General features: G+C 53.0%; 1 protein-coding gene and 1 pseudogene across 1 annotated transcript in view; both read left to right on the forward strand.

Moving 5' to 3' along the window:
• The first annotated feature begins 1696 nt into the window (after nt 1–1696).
• trappc14 (trafficking protein particle complex subunit 14) overlaps nt 1697–21763 on the forward strand; it is a 92072-nt gene continuing 72005 nt past the window's right edge. Inside the window, exon 1 of the mRNA XM_070872450.1 lies at nt 1697–2123. Within this exon, the coding sequence (XP_070728551.1) occupies nt 1697–2123 (427 nt within the window). The remainder of the gene's footprint in view (nt 2124–21763) is intronic.
• LOC139249540 (U2 spliceosomal RNA) lies at nt 13859–14098 on the forward strand (annotated as a pseudogene).

Genomic DNA, 21763 nt, shown 5'->3' on the forward strand with positions numbered 1-21763 from the left:
GTCGGTGTGCAACGGCCACCCCACGTTATAGGAATCCACGCACAGGCATCGTCCACCCTCTTAAAATGAAGTTGAGGGACCTGGTCTCATCAGTCACCTTCGAACGCGTTTTGGTGTGGAAGCAAGTCACCCCCGGCTCCGGGGGAGTGCCGAAGATGAGGAAATCAACAATGGGACTGAGCCAAAGGAAGATGGCTGGCAAATAGCTTGGTCAAAGAGTTGAGTTTTAAGGAGGGTCTTCAGGAAAGCGAGGGAGGTGGAGAGGTTTAGGGAGGGAACTCCCGAGATTCGGGCCCAGGCGGCTGAAGGCACGGCCGCCAATGGTGGGGGCGGTCGGGGTGAGGGAGGCGCAGGGGGCCAGAGTTGGAGGAGGGCAGAGTTCGAGGGTTGTAGGGCAGGAGGAGGTCGGAGGTAGGGGAGGAGAGAAGGGCGGCGGTGGGGCTGGGGATGGGGCCACAAGGGATTTAACCTGGGAGCCAATGTAAGGCAGCGAGCACAGTGGGCGATGAGTGAGAGGGACCTGGTGCGAGATAGGGAGTGAGTAGGAGAGTTTGGTCGATGAGGGAGGGGGAGGGCGGTGATTGGTCGATGAGTGAGGGGCCAGGCGGCGATTGGTCGATGAGTGATGGGGAGGGCGGTGATTGGGTGACGAGTGAGGGGGAGGGCGGTGATTGGGTGACGAGTGAGGGGGAGGGCGGTGATTGGTCCATGAGTGAGGGGGAGGGCGGCGATTGGTCGATGAGTGGGGGGGAGGGCGGTGATTGGTCCATGAGTGAGGAGGAGGGTGGCGATTAGTCCATGAGAGAGGGGGAGGGTGGCGATTGGTCGATGAGTGAGGGGCCAGGCGGCAATTGGTCGATGAGTGATGGGGAGGGGGGTGATTGGGTGACGAGTGAGGGGGAGGGCAGTGATGGGTCAATGAGTGAGGGGGAGGGCGGTGATTGGTCCATGAGTGAGGAGGAGGGTGCCGATTGGTCCATGAGTGAGGGGGAGGGTGGCGATTGGTCGATGAGTGAGGGGTAGAGTGGCGATTGGTCCTTGAGCGCGGGCGGGCGGTGATTGGGCGAATGGTGAATGGAGCGGGCGGTGATTGGCCTTTGCGGGGCCGGGTGATTGGCCGATGAGTGGGGCGGGCGCTGATTGGTGAATGAGTGAGTGGAGCTGGCGGTGATTGGTCCTTGCGGGGCCGCGTGGTGATTGGCCGATGAGTGAGTGGGGCGGGCGTTGATTGGTGGATGTGTGAGTAGGGCGGGTGCTGATTGGTGAATGAGTGAGTGGGGCTGGCGGTGATTGGTCCTTGCGGGGCAGGGTGATTGGCCGATGAGTAGGGCGGGTGCTGATTGGTGAATGAGTGAGTGGAGCTGGCGGTGATTGGTCCTTGCGGGGCCGCGTGGTGATTGGCCGATGAGTGAGTGGGGCGGGCGTTGATTGGTGGATGTGTGAGTGGGGCGGACGCTGATTGGTGGAAGAGTGAGTGGGGCTGGCGGTGATTGGTCCTTGCGGGGCCGGGTGATTGGCCGATGAGTGGGGCGGGCGCTGATTGGTGAATGAGTGAGTGGGGCTGGCGGTGATTGGTCCTTGCGGGGCCGCGTGGTGATTGGCCGATGAGTGAGTGGGGCGGGCGCTGATTGGGCCGGGCGGCGGTGCGGTGGGCGCGGGTTGCCCGGGGCAACGCTGGGCTGAGGCGGAGCCCAAGATGGAGTCGCTGTGCGAGTACCTGATGTACTTCCCGGCCGGCCCGCTGGCCGACTACCGGCGCTACCGCGGCCTGCCCCGCCGCAGCCACCTGTACCTGGGCGAGACGGTGCGCTTCGTGCTGGTGGTGCGCTGCCGGGGCCGGGAGGAGGGTGAGGGCGAGCCCGAGGCCCAGCTCCCGCCCGGCCCGGCCTGGCGCCGCCTGTCCGCCTCGCTCTCCGCCCTGGCCAGCGTCTGCCCCGGCCTGCGCCGCCCCGACCCGCCGCTGGAGGACGAGCCGCCGCCGGAGGGCCCGGGCCCGGGGGGAGAGCTGGGCCTCGGGCTGGGGGCTGCTGACCCGCCGCCACCACCCCACCACCGGCCCGCACACAGCGACAGCGCCGGCTTCCGCCACTGCCGGCCCCTGCTCACACACAACGGCGGCCCGAGCCAGGTGAGGGGGAACTGGGGGGGAGACTGGGGGGAGGGAGAGACTGAGGGAGGGGGGAGAATGGGAGGGAAGGAGGGGGTACTGGGAGAGGAGAGGATGGACTGGTGTGTCTGTGTGTGTGTGGGGGGGGGGGGGGAGGGAGAATGGCGCCCTGCCCCTCCCTGGGGTCCGTGTCTCTCCCCGCGCCCTGCCCCCGGGGTCCGTGTCTCTCCCCGCGCCCTGCCCCCGGGGTCCGTGTCTCTCCCCAGGGTCCGTGTCTCTCCCCGGGGTCCGTGTCTCTCCCCGGGGTCCGTGCCTCTCCCCACGCCCTGTCCCCGGGTCCGTGTCTCTCCCCGGGGTCCGTGTCTCTCCCCGCGCCCTGCCCCCGGGGTCCGTATCTCTCCCCGCTCCCTGCCCCCGGGGTCCGTGTCTCTCCCCGGGGTCCGTGCCTCTCCCCACGCCCTTCCCCGGGTCCGTGTCTCTCCCCGGGGTCCGTATCTCTCCCCGCGCCCTGCCCCCGGGGTCCATGTCTCTCCCCACGCCCTGCCCCCGGGGTCCGTATCTCTCCCCCGCGCCCTGTCCCCTGGCTGGGGGCACACAGGGCATCTTTCCACTGTCTGCAGGTGGCACACAAACACCTGGCCAGGGTGGTCAGTGAGCGGGGTATAACTGTGACCTGGTTCGTCACCGGGACAAAGTCATCTGGGCCACAGGGCGAATCGCTCTCGGACAGGCCGCACTTGAACGAGTCGCGCTGGCGCATGTTGCGTTACAGCAGGTCACACCGGGTCGAGTCCCACCAGGCCAGGTAACTTGGACATGGTGAAGGAGGAGTTAGTGGAGACATTTGATAGCATAAAAATTGATAGAAGTATTAAAAAGGCTGGCTGTATTTAAAGTAGATAAATCGCCAGGAGCGGATGGGATACCTCCTCGGATGCTCAGGGAATTGAGGGCGGAAATCGCGGAGGTACTGGCCATAATAGTGGGGGGTTGCCAGACGACCGGAGAATTGCAAATGTTACACCATTGTTCGAAAAAGGGTGTCGAGATAAACCCAGCAACTGCAGGCCAGTCAGTTGTACCTCGGTCTTGGGGAAGCTTTTAGAAGCAGTAATCGGGGACAAAATTAACAGTCACTTGGATAGGTGTGGATTCATTAAGGAAAGCCAGCACGGATTTGTTAAAGGCAAATCGTGTTTAACTAACTTGATTGGCCCAGAAATCACGGCCTCCCCAGAGTGTGTATGGACCCGGGAAGACATCGCCAAAGCTGGTTTTCTGTGCACAATGCGCATGCACTGAAAGCTGGCTTTTCCGATCTGTCAGGCTCCAGCCTGACAGATCCTCCGCATCTCCGGAGCCAGGACATTTGCAAGGGCAAGATTGCAGTCTTTACCTATATCTTGCCCAGAAAATGTCCTGAAAACTCTTGCGCCTGATAAAAGCTGGCGCATAGCCTACTGTTACATGTGTAACAGTTTTAATACACACAAACATTAAAAATAAAATTTAAAGAATACATTTTATCAAAAACCCTGCCCACTACTGTAAGTTTATTTTGAACCATAATTTTAAAAAACTTAAATATAATATTTTTTTTCTCAAGACATTTATTAACTTTAATTTCAATTAATTTTAAATATGTGAGGTGTGTTTTTTGTTCTGTGCACAATATTCCAACTGAGGCTGAGCCAGTGATTTATACGGTTCGAGCGTGATGATATGGGTACGCTGGTTGACTGGTGATGCCAATTGGTTAGAGGTGTGCTGGTGCCAGTGGTCACAGTCGGTTGAAAGCATGTTGCTAGATGGTTTGGTGGCAGGGCTGGATTGCTGGTACAGAGGGTTCACTGCAGTTGGTTCAGTGCCCAGTGCCAGTATTGTGTGGTGCCTGTTCATGATGAATATGTTGTTTGCAGTATGTGGTGGTCACGATTCTGTTTCTCAGATGCATGCTTAACTAAGACCGCCTATTTCCACCTCCGTAGCATCGCCCGTCTCCACCCCTGCCTCAGCTAATCCGCTGCTGAAACCCTCATTCATGCCTCCATTACCTCTATTCCAACGTGCTCCCGGCTGGCCTCCCACATTCTACCCTATGTGAACTAGAGGTGATCCAAAACTCGACTGCCCCATGTCCTAACTCGCACCGAGCCCCGCTCACCCATTAACTCCTGTGCTCGCTGCCCCGTGTCCTAACTCGCACCGAGTCCCGCTCACCCATCACACCCTGTGCTCCTGCCCCCGTGTCCTAACTCGCACTGAGTCCCACTCACCCATCACCCCCTGTGCTCGCTGCCCCGTGTCCTAACTCGCACCCAGTCCCGCTCACCCATCACCCCCTGTGCTCGCTGCCCCATGTCATAACTCGCACCGAGTCCCGCTCACCCATCACCCCCTGTGCTCGCTGCCCCGTGTCCTAACTCGCACCCAGTCCCGCTCACCCATCACCCCCTGTGCTCGCCGACCTACATTGGCTCCCGGTTAAGCAACGCCTCGATTTCAAAATTCTCATCCTTGTTTATAAATCTCTCCATGGCCCTCGCCCCCTCCCTATCTCTGTAATCTACTCCAGCCCTACAACCCTCCGAGATGTCTGCGCTCCTCTAATTCTGCCCTCTTGAGCATCCCTGATTATAATCGCTCCACCATCGGTGGCCGTGCCTTCTGTTGCCTGGGCCCCAAGCTCTGGGACTCTCTCCCTAAACCCCTCCGCCTCTCTACATCTCTCTCTTCCTTCAAGCCGCTCCTTAAAATCTACCTCTTTGACCAAGCTTTTGATCACCTGTCCTAATTTCTACTTATGTGGCAGGGTGTCAATTTTTTAATCTCATAATACTGCTGTAAAGCGCCTTGAGACGTTTCACTATGTTAAAGGCGCTATATGTTGTTGATAAGTTGATTGACTCATTAATACTTTGAGTTTACCTGAACAGACGTATTAGTTGACAACTCACCGGGGTCACAACACCTCCCAGTTAACTTGAGTTGTGTGTTGGTAACGTGACCAATGCGTCTCACTTCCCTGGACTGTATCAGCGACCTTATTGTTGAAAGTTGTGTTGCTAGCAGTTTGTTTACCGCTCCGTGTATATCTAATATCGGTTACCTGCAGTGTACTGGCATATTGGTTATTGTATTTCAGCTCCTTTATGTACGGAAACATGGAGGAGCCATGCCATTTGACTGTTACTGACAGTTTCTCAAAACAGTGATGTTCTTCTTGTTGTCCAAAGCACTGACCACTTGGTTTTTATACTGAATCGGGACGTGTTGTCTCGCCCGTTGTCACAAACCTCCACAATTGTGACTGTTGCAGCCGGGTACGTGTGGTCTGAGCAAGACTGACTGCTAGAGAGTGGGTTCAGCCAGGCCACCATGTTACTCCAGCACATGTTATAAAATCCAACGTGTGTCGAATGCACACATCTAAATGTGGACCGTACGTGCTAGATGTCGGCTCCTGGTCTGGCAGCTCCTCCGTTTTACAATTCTCATTCAAGCGTTCGAATCCATCCATTGCTCCTTTCCCTATCTCTGTAACCTCCTCCAGCCCGCCGAGATCTCTGTGCTCCTCCAATTCTGGACTCTCGCGCATCCTCCGATTTCCGTCATCCCACCATCGGTGGCCGTACCTTCTGTTGCCTGGGCCCCAAGTTCTGGAACTCCCTCCCTAAACTTCTCTGCCTCTCTCCTCCTTTAAGACGCTCCTTTAAAAACTTCCTTTTGGAGCAAGCTCTTGGACCTGTCCTTACGTGACACGGCGTCAAATTGAATCTGATACCGCCTTGGGACGTTTCACTACGTTAAAGGTGCTGTATAAGTCGTCGTTGGTATGGTTGGTTATGCAGTTTTAACATGTAAATGTTAAAGTTAAGAGCACAGTTGCCTCTAAATTACCTGCTATGCATTTCTAATTAAATCGCAAGAACATAATAAAAATTAGGAGTCGGCCATTCAGTGAGATCACGGCTGATCTTCGACCTCAACTCCACTTTCCCGCCCAATCCCTTGGGTCCCTTCATATTCAAAACTCTATCGATCTCGGCCTTGAATATACTCAACGACTGAGCCTCCACAGCCCTCTGGGGCAGAGAATTCCAAAGATTCACCACCCTCTGAGTGAAGAAATTCCTCCTCATCTCAGTCCCAAATGGACGACCCCTTATCCTGAGACTGTGACCCCTGGTTCCAGACTCCCCAGCCCGGGGGAAACATCCTCCCTGCATCTACCCTGTCAAGCCCTGTAAGAATTTGTATGTTTCAATGACATCACCTCTCATTCTTAACTCTAGAGAATATCGGCCCAGTCTGTTCAATCTCTCCTCATAGGACAATCCCCCCATCCCAGGAATCAGTCTGGTGCACCTTCGCTGCACTCCCTCTATGGCAAGTATATCCTTCCTTAGGTAAGGAGACCCAAACTGTGCACAATACTCCAGGTGTGGTCTCACCAGGGCCCTGTATATTTTCAATAAGATATCTTGGGGTGGAAATTCGGCTGCACCTCAGTCGGGGCGGTGAATGGAGCGATATATTTGCCGCCGGCAAATGGTTTGTGTCTGCCGCCGCAAAATTCCCCAGCTGGGCCCTGAGTGTCCCGGCGGGCGCTGGGAGCTTGCCGCCTGCCCGCACGTGCTCATTGCCGGCCCTCCTGGCGCTAAGAGGGACGGCAGAAGACCAAAAATCCAGCCCTTCACTCAAATCCTCCTGTGATAAAGTCGCTCGAGCTGGTCGCATTCTCGTCTCTTGATTGAGAAGGCTGTGGCTTAGCCCCCCCCACCCCCCCCCCCCCGTCTCCGACCTGAACACACAACATAGGCGGACACTTGCGTTTGCCCCGCAGGAGTGCTGCGTTGTTGCAGGTGAATCCTTTTGCACGGGATACTAACCCGAAGTCCCATCTCCCTGTTCAGGCGGGCACGATAGAGCGCATGACACGATCGGATTAACAGCTGGGCGTTCTCTGGTACCTTGGCAAGCATTCTCTCCCTCAGCCACCCAGAACTGATCACCTGGCGATGAGTTCACACCCTGTTTGTGGGACCGAGCTCTCTGCATGTTGGCTGCCTTGTTTACCGACAAAGGGATGCCTCAAAAGTAATTAGTCAATTATATAGAGCTTTGGGATGACCTGAGGGCACAATAAAAAAGCAGTGTGTAAATGCAAGGCTCCTCTCCTTTCTTTATGTCCCTCGACATTTCATAAACTGAGGCACACAGACGGAGGCCATTCGGCCCATCGAGCCTGTGCTAGCTCATGGAAAGCGATCCAATTAGTCCCACTCCCCAATGACCCTGCAAATATTTCCTCCTCCTTTCCTTAGTATACAACAACAACTTGTATTTATTTAGCACCTTTAATGTCGACACCTTCCCAAGGCACTTCACAGGAGTGTTACAAGACAAAACAAAAATTTGACGCCGAGCTATGTAAGGAGTCATTAGCGCAGGTGACCATCATCATCACAGGCGGTCCCTCGAACGAGGATGGCTTGCTTCCACCAGAGTTCACAGATGTTTCAATGAAGGACCCGATGTTCCAGGTCCTGAACTCCAGTTGAGGGGGTGGAAGATGCCTGTGGGTGGATTTTTTTAACGTGGGGTGACCGTTGCACACCAGCCACCACACGGGCTTGACAGAGCGAGGTCTTGGTCCAGTGGCAAGGGTTAACCAGGACGACTGGAGAACAGCTCTGCTGCACGGACCTAGTGCGCGGGCCCGTGCTGCCCCTGGGCCCTCGGCTCTGCTGGGCCCCGTACCCTCATTCGCCGCACCTTCGCCCACGATGTTCCAAGGCCCGGCACTCCAGCCCTATTTATAGCCCCGACCTGCGGTGGTGTTCTCACACAGGTCGGGGCGCTTTATACCACACCCCTGATTAACTGAGTGACCATGGTCCAACACCACCACCATGGGGTCTCCTCTTTTCGCCCAGGGAGCAGAGACAGACGAGCATTTAAAGCAACTTGCTCCCCCACTAACATGGCTTGTTACAATTGGGCGTAGGTGACCAAAAGCTAGGCCAAAGAGGTCGGTTTTAATGAGCGTCTTAAAGGAGGAGAGAGAGGCCGAGAGGTTTAGGGAGGGAGTTCCAGAGCTTGGGGCCCAGGCAACAGAAGGCACGGTCACCGATGGTGGAGCAATTATAATCAGGGATGCTCAAGAGGGCAGAATTAGAGGTGTGCAGACATCTCGGGGGGTGGGGGGGGGGGGGGGGGGGGGGAGGATGTGGGGCTGGAGGAGATTACAGAGATAGGGAGGGGCGAGGGCCATGGAGGGATTTGTAAACAAGGATGAGAATTTTGAAATGGAGGAGTTGCTTAACCGGAAGCCGATGTAGGTCAGCGAGCACAGGGGGTGATGGGTGAGCGGGACTTGGTGCGAGTTAGGACACGAGACAGTGAGCACAGGGGGTGATGGGTGGGCGGGACTTGGTGCGGGTTAGGACACGAGACAGTGAGCACAGGGGGTGATGGGTGGGCGGGACTTGGTGCGAGTTAGGACACGAGACAGTGAGCACAGGGGGTGATGGGTGGGCGGGACTTGGTGCGAGTTAGGACACGGGGGCAGCCGAGTTTTGGATCAGCCCAAGTTTACGAAGGGTAGAATGTGGGAGGCCGGCCAGGAGTGCGTTGGAATAGTTAAGTCTGGAGGTAACAAAGGCACGGATGAGGGTTTCGGCAGCGGATGAGCTGAGGCAGGGGCGCAGATGGACGATGTTATGGAGGTGGAAACAGGCGGTTTTAGTTTTGTCGCAGATAAGTGGCTTTTATGTTACTTCCGTTGTCTTGCAGGCAATATCATTTGATCATTTCCTGCTCACTTAACCCGTTGCAGTTTTGTGGTAACGAGGAGGCCATTCGGCCCCTCGAGCCTGTTCGGCCATTCAGTCCGATCACGGTCGATCTGCGACCTCGACTCCAATTACCTGTCCTTCCTCGCTAGATCCCCTTTACGAACAGAAATCTATCTCCCGACCTATTGACCCAGAATCCACAGCCTTTTGTGGGACGGGAGTTGCAGGGTGCCACTTGGAACGCGCTGTGTGTCGTGTGGCTGTCACGTTCCCCACATTACAACCCTGACCACACTTCCAAAGCACTTCATTGGCTGTGAATCGCTTTGGGATGTCCCGAGGTCACAAGGCCATGTCGATGCGAATACTTTCGATTGAGAAATGAAGTGCGTGTCAGCATAAAATGGCTCCTGGGCAGCGGCTCGGTTTGTTGCTGCCATTTCCCTTCTCACCTGTCTTCATGTCTCCTTATGTGGCTCGATGTCAGACTGTGCCTGATAACGCTCCTGTGAGGCGCGTGGGACGTTAAAGGTGCTGTACAAATGCAAGGTTGTTGTTGATCCTTCTCAATATGCCTCCTAATTTTTCAATTCTGCCGTTTATGCATCTCCTGCTTTTCACATCAGCACATGGTGCAGTCATTCTATTGTATTTTGTGTGTATGTATGTGTTCCCCAGCCCTTTCGTTCTGCTCCTTCTGAAAATGCTCATTCATCTGTTAGTACAGCGTTTCTGACGGAGGTTTCTTCATCATCATCATCATCATCATAGGCAGTCCCTCGGAATCGAGGAAGACTTGCTTCCACTCTTAACATGAGTCCTTGGGTGGCTGAACAGTCCAATACGAGAGCCACAGACCCTGTCACAGGTGGGACAGACAGTGGTTGAGGGAAGGGGAGGGTGGGACTGGTTTGCCGCACGCTCCTTCCGCTGCCTGCGCTTGGTTTCTGCACGCTCTCGGCGACGAGACTCGAGGTGCTCAGCGCCCTCCCGGATGCACTTCCTCCACTGAGGGCGGACTGGTCTTTGGCCAGGGACTCCCAGGTGTCAGTGGGGGATGTTGCATTTTATCAGGGAGGCTTTGAGGGTGTCCTTGTAATGTTTCCTCTGCCCACCTTTGGCTTGTTTGCCGTGAAGGAGTTCCGAGTAGAGCGCTAGCTTTGGGAGTCTCGTGTCTGGCATGCAGACAACGCCTGCATCTGCGCACATTCAGAGGCTGAACTCCAGGACATAGTCGACGTATTTACTGAGGTGTACGAAAGCACGGACCTTATGCTAAACATCTAAGACAAAGGTCCTCCATCAGCCTGTCCTCGCCACACAGCACTGCCCCCCAGTCATCAAGATCCACGGCGCGGCCCTGGACACCGTGGACCATTTCCCATACCTCGGGAGCCTCCTATCAACAAGAGCAGACATTGACGAGGAGGCTCAACACCACCTCCAGTGCGCCAGTGCAGCCTTCGGCCGCTTGAGGAAAAGAGTGTTCGAAGATCAGGAGGCTTCGCAACAGAGATGTCTATTCTCTGCCCAGACGCTAACTGACCTGCCATGTGTTTCCGACGCTTTCTGCTGTTTGCTGTCAGGACTTGTTTGCTGTCAGGACTTGCTCGCCCTGCATCCTGTTCACAGGTCTGGAATCATTCCTGAACTGTTCTAACAACACTGCGAAGTTGCCAATAATCGAAGAGTAAACTTGCCATAGCCATTGTATCGTCGATATTGCAGCTCAGAAGGAGGCCTATTGAGCCTGTGTTCTTTAGCGAGTCCACTTTCGCTGTATCTCTCTTAGATTCTTCATTTTCAATTATTTATCCAATTCCCTTTTATTAGGAAAGGCTGAGCAGGCTGGGGCTCTTTGCAATACAAAAGAAAAGGCTGAGGGGCAATCTGATAGGAGACTTGAGCACAAGATTCTAGGCTGACACTCCAGAGCAGTGCTGAGGGAGCGCCGCACTGTCGGAGGGGCAGTGCTGAGGGAGCACCGCACTGTCGGAGGGGCAGTGCTGAGGGAGCACCGCACTGTCGGAGGGGCAGTGCTGAGGGAGCGCCGCACTGTCGGAGGGGCAGTGCTGAGGGAGCGCCGCACTGTCGGAGGGGCAGTGCTGAGGGAGCGCCGCACTGTCGGAGGGGCAGTGCTGAGGGAGCGCCGCACTGTCGGAGGGGCAGTGCTGAGGGAGTGCCGCACTGTTAGATGAGACATCAAACCAAGGTCCCGTCTGGGTGGACGTAAAAGTTCCCACAGTCCTATTTCGAAGAAGAGGAGCCAAGTGCTCCCCGGTGTCCTGGGCCAATATTTATCCCTGAGCCAACATCACTAGCAAGCAGATGATCTGGGTCATTATCACATTGCTGTTCACAGGAGCTTGCTGTGTGCAAATTGGCTGCTGCGTTTCCCACATTACAACAGTGATTATGCTTCAAGGTAATCCATTGGCTGAACAGTGACTTGGGACATCCCGAGATCGTGAAAGGCACTGTGTAAATGCACGTCTTTCCACAAGCGACCATCAATGCAGAGATTAAAATTATACGTATTTACAGCACAGAAAGAGGCCATTTGGCCCCACCGCTCCGTGCCGGGGTTTATGCTCCACACCAGCCCCCTCCCACCCCTCTACATCTCACCCCATCAACATATCCTTCTATTCCTTTCTCCCTCATGTGTTTATCCAGCTTCCCCTTAAATGCATCGATACTATTCGCCTCAACCCCTCCCTGTGGCAGCGAGTTCCACATTCTCACCGCTCTCTGGGTAAAGAAGTTTCTCCTCAATTCCCCATTAGATTTATCAGTGACTGTCTTGTATTGGTGGCCTCTAGTTTTGCTCTTGCCTGCAAGTGGAAACATTCTCTGCGCCTACCCTATCGAACCCCTGCATCATCTTGAAGACCTCCATCGGGCCATTCCTCAGTATTCTCTGTTCTGGAGCAATGAGCCCCTGCCTGTTCAATCTTTCCTGATATTGCCTCAGTTCTGCAAAGAAAGAATATAAAGAGAAGTGGAAAAGGCAGGTGAATAGGATTAGGCCGTGCCAGGTGAAGTGCTTGCACTGACACCCGACACGGTGAGCTCAATGGCCACCTCCTACTTTCATTTTCACATGCAGGTGCAGCAAGTGATCAGGAAGGCAAATGGAATGTTGGCCTTTATTGCAAGGGGGATAGAGTATAAAAGCAGGGAAGTCCTACAACTGTACAGGGAGTTGGTGAGACCACACCTGGAGGACTGCATACAGTTTTGGTCTCATTTAAGGAGGGATATACTTGCATTGGAGGCAATTCAGAGCAGGTTCTGGCTAAGATCAAGTGTAACTGACCTGACCAGCCACCATGACCTCCGGGTGGTTTCTCCCTGGTCAGGAAGGTATATGCTTGCTTTTTTGGAAACAGGAGGTGGGTGGGGTGGCTTGACCCATCCACCTCCACGGAGGTGTGTGGGGTGGCTTGACCCATCCACCTCCATGGCACGAACCTGGTATTGCAGTACTTCCAGGAACGGTGCAGTGGCTCTAGGCCTTTTGGCTAAGAGCATTGGCGCAGAGTGATCCTTGGCATGTGCAAGGTGACCTCTGGCGTTTGTGATTTGACAAAGAATTGGAATGATTGGCTACGAATTTATAAAAAAAAAAAAAAAAATTCAGAGCAGGTTCACCAGGCTGATTCCTGAGATGAAAGGATTGTCTTATGAAGAAAGATTGAGCAGGTTGGGCCTGTACTCATTGGAGTTTAGAAGAATGAGAGGTGATCTTAGTGAAACGTTTAAAGTTCTGAGGGGACTTCACAGGGTAGAAGCAGAGAGGATGTTTCCCCTCGTGGGGGAATCTAGAACTAGAGGGCATAGCCTCCGAATAAGGGGTCGCCCATTTAAAACTGAGATGAGGAGGAATTTGTCTCAGAGGGTCGTGAATCTGTGGAATTCTCTGCCCCAGAGAGCTGTGGAGGCTGGGTCATTGAATATATTTAAGGTGGAGATAGACAGATTTTTGAACGATAAGGGAGTGAAGGGTTATGGGGAGCGGGCGGGGAAGTGGAGCTGAGACCATGATCAGATCAGCCATGATCGTACTAAATGGCGGAGCAGGCTCGAGGGGCCGAATGGCCGACTCCTGCTCCTATTTCTTACATTCTTGTATGTTCTTGTCATTAGAATTTGCAATGCAAGTGGTCGAAGTGTCTGAGCTTTATATGCCCATCATCATAGGCGGTCCTACGCGCACCATTATGCTGAACTGCAATCCGAATGGCCTCTGTTAGAGGGCATTGAGGTTACGAAACACAGTGAGGTTAATCTTGGTGTCTTTTGAAACCTTTTAGCGGGGCATGGAAGTGTGAATTTTAGGACAGTGCCCGGTGAAAATAAAACCGTGTTTGCTCCGACTCGGAATCCACCCGCGTGGGCCCGCTGGGGTCGACTCGTAGTTGGCAGTACTCGCGAAATAAATTGTTCATCATAAAATCACATCTTTCACCGTTGCAGTGCGCAGGGTTGAAAGGGAGAGGATTTTTTGCTCTGCTGTGAATTGCCGCATTAAAACGACAGGGCAAATCAATACATTGTTAACGGAATCATAAATGCTCGGAGTGCTGAGGAATGTGGAATTGGATTTTGGCTACGTGCTGCATAAGTTGCCTGCTAATGTCACCCGAGACCTTGCTTGTTCGGCTGCTCGCTGACAATAGATTATGTAAATCTGCTTGCTATTTTACTGGAGTATTCTCCAGCACGCTTTCATTAACCAGGAGCTCCATCATACGCTGCTAAAAGCCTCTGAGGACACTTTGAAATTATTCAAGAGAGGGGAATTAAAATCGTGCGTGAGAATAGAGTGTGGAGCCATTATATCGAATCCGCAGTGCTCAGCATTTAAACTGCAGCACTTTCTGCAGCAGCTGCTCAGGCTATTGCCCACAACTTAAACTTTTTGCAGTTATAGATAATATCAGAAATAGTCGCTTCTCGGCCTTTTGGCTAAGATCAAGTGTAGTATCTGTTCTCGGCCTTTTGGCTAAGATCATGCGTAACTGACCTGACAGGGGAGTAACCACCATAACCCCGGGGTGGCTCTCCCTGGATCAGGAAGGTATATGCTTGCTTTTTTGGAAATAGGAGGTGGGTGGGGTGGCTTGACCCATCCACCTCCATGGCACGAACCTGGTATTGCAGTACTTCCAGGAACGGTGCAGTGGCTCTAGGCCTTTTGGCTAAGAGCATTGGCGCAGAGTGATCCTTGAATGGGCCCAAGGTGACCTCTGGCGTTTGTGATTTGACAAAGAATTGGAACGATTGGCTACGAATTTCAAAAAAAAAAAATAATATCAGAAATAGCAGCAGGAGTCAGCCATTCGGCCCCTCGAGCCTGCTCCGCCATTCAATAAGATCATGGCTGATCCGATCACAGACTCAACTCCACTTCCCCGCCCGCTCCCCGTAATCCTGTCTTGTATGCTTTTAGGACCTGATGTACATAGAATGTATAGCCCAGAAAGAGGCCGTTTGGCCCCACCGCTCTGTGCCGGGGTTTATGCTCCACACCAGCCCCCTCCCACCCCTCACCATCTCACCCCATCACCATATCCTTCTGTTCCTTTCCCCCTCGTGTGTTTATCCAGCTTCCCCTTAAATGCATCGATACTATTCGCCTCAGCCCCTCCCTGTGGCAGCGAGTTCTACATTCTCACCACTCTCAGGGTAAAGAAGTTTCTCCTGAATTCCCGATTGGATTCATTAGTGACTGTCTGATATTGATGGCCTCTAGTTCTGGTCTCCCCCACAAGTGGGGACATCTTCTCTAAGTCTACCCTATCGAATTCCTTCATCATCAATCGAAGCGAGGATAACTTGCTTCCATGCCAAAAAAGGGATGAGTTCACGGGTGTTTCAATGAAGGACCTAATATTCCGGATCCCGAACTACATCCTGAAGGGTGGAAGATGCCTGTGAGTGGATTTTTTTAACGTGGGGTGGCCGTTGCACAAAAGCCACCATACGGGCTTGACAGAGCGAGGTCTGGGTCCAGTGGCAAGGATTAACCAGGACGACTGGAGACCAGCTCTGCTGCACGGACCCAGTGAGCTCACATATCGCAGTGTGGGCTGGCGCCATGCTGCCCCTGGGCCCTCGCCTCTCCTGGGCCCCGATCATTTTAAAGACCTCGATCAGGTCACCTCTCAGCTTTCCCTTTTCTAGAGAAAAGAGCTCCAAACTGTTCAATCTTTCCTATTAGGAATAACCATTCGGTTCTGTATCATCCTTTTCTCCGCACCTGTTCCAGTGCCTTGGTATCCGTGTTATAATATGGAGACCAGAACTGTGTGCAGTGCTGCAAGTGTGCTCTCTCCAAGGTTCCATACAATAACAAGACTTTTCAATTCTATCCCTCTCGAAATGGACCCTGGTAATTCCTGATGAAAGTTTAATGTGTTTGAGCTCTTCAAGGCAATTGCTGTGGACAAGAGCCATGCTGCGGCCTGTACAACTATGTTGAAATGTCTGTGCATATACACACTTGGATTGGCCAGAGTCTGCATTCAGAATTCCCAGGTCAGGCAGGGCACGGGTTAGGTGCAAATTAAAGCTCCCTCTATTCTGACCCACAGCATCATGATATTACTGCAACGAGAATTTAGGTATCACCCGTGGCTCAGTGGGTAGCACCCTCGCCTCTGAGTCAGAAGGTCATGGGTTCAATCCTCACTCCAGAGACTTGAGCACAAAATCCAGGCTGACATTCCCAGTGCAGTGCTGAGGGAGCGCCGCGCTGTCGGAGGGGCAGTGCTGAGGGAGCGCCGCGCTGTCGGAGGGGCAGTGCTGAGGGAGCGCCGAGCTGTCGGAGGGGCAGTGCTGAGGGAGCGCCCCCCCCCGTCGGAGGGGCAGTGCTGAGGGAGCGCCCCCCCCCCTGTCGGAGGGGCAGTGCTGAGGGAGCGCCCCCCCCCCCTGTCGGAGGGGCAGTGCTGAGGGAGCGCCCCCCTGTCGGAGGGTCAGTGCTGAGGGAGCGCCCCCCTGTCGGAGGGTCAGTGCTGAGGGAGCGCCCCCCCCTGTCGGAGGGGCAGTGCTGAGGGAGCGCCCCACTGTTGGAGGTGTCGTCTTTCAGATGAGACATTAAACCGAGGCCCCGTCTGCCCTCTCGGATGGACGGAAAAGATCCCACGGCCAATAGTTGAAGAGCAGGGCAGTTCTGGTATTTATCCCTCAACCAACTTCACTAAAAAAACAGATTATCTGGGTCATTATCATATTGCTGTGTGTGGGAGCTTGCTGTGCTCAAATTGGCGTTTCCCACATTATAACAGTGACTACTCTCCAAAAGGAGTTCATTGGCTGTAAAGCGCTTTGAAACATCCTGAGGTTGTGAAAGTTCTTTCCGTCAAACAAAGCCCTAGCAATTAAAAAGTTAGTCTGTAACATTTGTAAAGTCTATACTCAATATCTACCACCTTATTACAGTCCTAATTCTCTCTCTCTCCCACTCTTCCCCATTCTCAGTTATTCTCTTGCTCTCCCTCCGTCCCTTGTATCTCCACATACCACCCATTATTCCCCGAAGGCAAGCAATAAGGGAATCAGTTGTGAGTCCGTTACCAGTGCTGCCCTTCAGTAAAGAGGAATTTGTGAATACGCAAGTGGAAGCTTTGACTAAATCGTACTTTCCACCTGCTCTTCCTCAGAGGTTTATCAATTAACCCCCCCCCCCCCCTCCACTTGGGTTTAATCCGAGGGTCCCATTGGTGCTGCTAATCAGTTTTGCAGTCTGTTATACCTTTTCAAAATATGCTGCCCCCGCACTGCCCTCCAAAATACGCCTGGGATCTGGCACGGTACATCCATGTGTGCTTGCAGATAAACTTCACACTTCCACTTGCAAACAATGAAGTTTCCAATCCTGCCACTTTTTGTCTCCCGTTTTTTTCTTCCTGGAGACACTGATTCTTGTTTGGGATATGGTCCCACAGGAGCCGGAAGCCCTCTCCGACCTTGCCCAAGTGGCTAACTCCCCACACTCGAGCCAAATCTGTTTTTATTTCTTTTACGAGATGTGGGCGTCGCTGGCAAGGCCGTCCCCACCCCCGAATCGCCCTCGAGAAGGTGGTGGTGAGCCGCTGCTGTCCGCACTGGGACATGGGGGAACTCCGAGTCACACACCACCCCGACTGGGGAAATATATCGGCCGTTCCTTCATCGTCGCTGGGTCACAATCCTGGAACTCCCTCCCTAACAGCACTGTGGGAGCACCTTCACCACACGGACTGCAGCGGTTCAAGAAGGCGGCTCACCACCACCTTCTCGAGGGGCAATTAGGGGGATGGGGCAATAAATGCTGGCCTTGCCAGCGGCGCCCACATCCTGTGAATGAATCCCCCCAAAGAATGATTCATTGTAGTCTTAGCAGCAAATGTGTGTTTATTTTGAAATAGAAATATTTCTCCTAGCAGAGGAAGTGGTTGTTCACAGAACAGAGGAATGGATGGAAAAGTGAGTAATGTTATTGAAGTTGTTATATAACCATTAGAAATCATTGCACCCTCAGGGGACATCTCATCGTGCTTCTCAACCTTCGAAGTGTGGCAGTGTCGGAATGTCAGTAAATGCAGCAATAAATGTATAGCAAGATCCCACAAACAGAAAATGATTGAATCAACCTTATCTCTTTTGTTTTAGAGGTGTTATCTATCTCTTAGTTCCTCCAGCCGCCCAAGAACAGGCCATTCAGCCCCTCGAGCCTGTCCTGCCATTCGATGAGATCGTGGGTGATCTATATCCCAACTCCATCCACCTGCCTTGGCTCCATATCTTTTGATATCTAGCGCTAGCAAAAATCTGTCGCTCTGTGATTTTAAATGATTAACTGAGCTAGCGTCGACTGTTTTTTGTGGGAGAGTTTCACACTTCGATCACCCTTGGCATGAAGAATTGTTTCCAAAATTCTCTTCCGAATAGCCTGGCTCTGATTTTAAGGTTATTTCCCCTTGTCCTGGACTGCCCCCACCAGCGGAAAACGTTTCTCTCCATCTACCCTATCCGTTCCTTTCAAAATCCGACAAACGTCAATCAAATCAGCCCTTAACCTTCCAGGCAATACAAGCCTAGTTTCTGTAATCCCTCCTCATAGTCTAACCCTTGGAGCCCGGGTAACATTGTGCTGAATCTGCACTGCCCTCCTCCCAAGGCCAATATGCCCTTTCGAAGGTGTGGGGCCCAGAATTGTACACAGTGCTCCAGGTGTGGTCTCACCAGGGCTTTCTATGCTGCAGAAAATCTTCCTCCTGTTCATAATTTAGCCCTCTAGATATAAAGGCTAACACGCCCACTTGTCTTTGATTATTTTTTGTACCTCAACTCTCTGTTCCGCCAATTTTGACTTCTCCATCCCCAAATTCCTTCACCAACCACTGGTGGCCGTGCCTTCAGCTGCCTAGTTCCTAAGCGTTGTAATTTTCTCGCCTAAACCTCGCTACCTCTCTCTCCTCCTTTGACGCTCCTTAAAACGTACCTAAGTGTCAGTCGTGGCTCAGTGGGTAGCACACTCGCCTCGGAGCGTTCCGCCTCGGAGAGTTCCACTCCAGGGACTTGAGCACAAATAAAATCTGGGCTGACACACCCAGTGCTGTGCTGAGGGAGCGCCGCACTGTCGGAGGGGCAGTACTGAGGGAGCGCCGCACTGTCGGAGGGGCAGTACTGAGGGAGCGCCGCACTGTCGGAGGGGCAGTACTGAGGGAGCGCTGCACTGTCGGAGGAGCGGTGCTGAGGGAGCGCTGCACTGTCGGAGGGGCAGTATGAGGGAGCGTCGCACTGTCGGAGGGGCCGTGCTGAGGGAGCACCGCACTGTCGGAGCGCTGCGCTGTCGGAGGGGCAGTGCTGAGGGAGCGCCGCACTGTCGGAGGGGCACTGCTGAGGGAGCGTCGCACTGTCGGAGGTGCCGTCTTTTGGATGAGACGTTAAATCGAGGCCCCGTCTGCGCTCTCGGGTGGGCGTAAACGATCCCATGGCACTATTTCGAAGAGGAACAGGGGAGTTATCCCTGATGTCCTAGGGGCCAATATTTATCCCTCAATCAACATAACAAAAACAGATTATCCGGGTCATTATCACATTGCTGTGTGTGGGAGCTTGCTGTGCGCAAATTGGCGTTTTCCCACATCACAACAGTGACTACACTCTAAAAAGTACTTCATTGGCTGTAAAGCGCTTTGAGACATCCGGTGGTTGTGAAAGGCGCTATATAAATCTTTACTTTGTCCATGCTTTTGGTCACCTGTCGTAATATCTCCTTTGGCGTGGTGTCAGTCTTTGGGTGATTGCGCTGCTGTGCAGCACCCAAGGGTGTTTTACCACGTTGCTGGTAGAATTCCCTGCTCTTCCGCTGGTGCTGTGGGATCTTTTTATGTCAACTTGAGCACGTATTCGGGCCTTGTTTTAAAACCTCCTGCAAAAGGCTGTCGCTCCAACAATGCTGCACTCGCTCAGTAACGCACTGAAATGTCAGCCTTGATTCTGTGCATTCGCCTTGGATAGGGACTGGAGCCCACAATCTTCTGACTCACGGGCGGGCAAGCTCCCAACTGAACCAAGTTGATACTTCTGGTTGCATTTATAAACTATGCGTTCCATTATATTAAACTTCTAAATCATTCCATTTGGAAAATGTGCAAGCATAATAAGGTGTAATGACAGCGGAGGAAAGTCAGCGATAACTGGCATTTATAGAAAAATATCCTGAGACATGAGGGGGGGGTGAGGGGAAGTCAGAATCAGCACGGAATAAAGATGCCAATTCAATGCTGATGCAGTAAATCGTTAAGAGTTGGCCCAAAGCTGCATAAAACACGGAAGGTCAGAGGTTGTCAGAAGCTGAATTTTCTATTTTCAGCTTTTAATTGGAATCTGTGCTAAATTTTTGGGCTAAGAATAGTTTTGAAAGCTGCCCGTTTGAGCGACTGTATTGGAAACTCTTTTGTGCGTCACCCTCACTGCTCTCTCCTGTTGCCGTACCACTTCTGTCTTTTGATGAATTGCCATCATATGTCGGTAGCTTTTGCGGTAGATTGCCAAGGACGATAGCAGAACTTGAGAGGTTGGACCGATCAGGCAACACTGAACAGGCCGGGGCGCTTTCCTCTAGAAGAGAGAAGGCTGAGGGGTGATCTGATAGCGGTCTTTAAAATTATGTTGGGGTTTGATGGGGTCGATGTAGCGATGATGTTTCCACTTGTGGGGGAGACCAGACCTCGGGGTTGTGAGTATAAGACAGTCACTAAAAATCAATAGGGAATTTAGGAGAAACTTCTTTATCCAGAGCATACAGCAGGAGGAGGCCATTTAGCCCCTCAAGCCTGATCGCTGTTCAATCATGGCTTCTCTATGACCCAACTCCATATACCCGTCGTTGCTCCATATACCTGCATTCCTTTGGTTAACGATCTATCAATCTCATTTTAAAAATGAACAATTGATCTAGCATCGACTGCCGTTTGCGGAAGAAAGTTCCAAACTTCTCCCGCCCATTGTGTGTAGGAGTGTTTCCAACTTCACTCCTGAAAGGTCTGGCTCTAAATTTTAGACAGTGGCCCTCGTCCTAGACGCCCCAACCAGCGGGAATAACTTCTCTCTCTCTCTCTACTCTATCAGTTCTCGAACATCTTGAGAGAGTGGTGAGAATGTGGAACTCGCTGCCACAGGGAGGGGTTGAGGCGAACAGCGTAGATGCATTCAAGGGGAAGCTGGATAAAGACGTGAGGGAGAAAGGAATCGAAGGATATGGTGATGGGGTAGGGGTGGGAGGGAGCGTAAACCCCAGCACGGAGCGGTGGGGCCCAGTGGTCTGTTTCTGTGCAGTACATTCCATGGAATGTAATTATTTCTCGCGTGGTATGATCTTTACTGCAAGCAAACCATCCAAGAGATATTTTTCCTGATGATGTGGCAGCGTTTGTTTCTGCTGGAGAAAAGATCGGGTACTCGGAGTGAGGAAAAGAAAGCTTTCTTGCCTATCCCATTGACCTGTCAGTTAAGACTATGAACAGAAATGAATCTCAGCATTTTCAACTCCGTGCAGTCTGCGTGTCCAGCCCACGCCATCCGTTCTGTGTTGAATTGGGAGACTATCCCATTTTCTGTTTTGGTTCTGTTCAGTGCACATTTTCTGTGCTCTTCCGTTCTTGAACTTAACTCCAGGATGACGTGCCTGCGTCTTTCTAAGTTGCGGTGAGCTGCGTTCCTTTGCTTTCCATCTAAAATACTGCTTGGAAAATATGGGCACAAGAAATAGGAGCAGGAGTTGGCCATTCGGCCCTTTTGAGCCCACTCCGCCATTCAGAAAGATCATGGCTGATCGAGAAAGAAAGACTTGCATTTATATAGCACCTTTCACGACCACCGGACGTCTCAAAGCGCTTTGCAGCCAATGAAGTTCTTTTGGAATGTAGTCACTGTAGTTATGTGGGAAATGCCAGTTTGCGCACAGCAAGCTCCCACACACAGCAATATGATAATGACCGGATAATCTGTTTTTGTTGATTGAGGGATAAATATTGGCCCCCGGGCACCGGGAAGAACTCCCCTGCTCCTCTTAATGGTGCCATGGGATGTTTAACGTCCACCCGAGAGAGCAGACGGAGCCTCGGTTTAACGGCACCTCCGACAGTGCGGCGATCCCTCGGCGCTGCCCCCTCCGACAGTGCGGCGTTCCCTCGGCGCTGCCCCCTCCGACAGTGCGGCGTTCCCTCGGCGCTGCCCCCTCCGACAGTGCGGCGCTGCTCCCTCGGCGCTGCCCCCTCCGACAGTGCGGCGCTGCTCCCTCGGCGCTGCCCCCTCCGACAGTGCGGCGCTGCCCCCTCCGACAGTGCGGCGCTCCCTCGGC

This window comes from Pristiophorus japonicus, unplaced genomic scaffold (genome assembly GCF_044704955.1).
Source record: "Pristiophorus japonicus isolate sPriJap1 unplaced genomic scaffold, sPriJap1.hap1 HAP1_SCAFFOLD_317, whole genome shotgun sequence".
NCBI classification, from domain to species: domain Eukaryota; kingdom Metazoa; phylum Chordata; class Chondrichthyes; family Pristiophoridae; genus Pristiophorus; species Pristiophorus japonicus.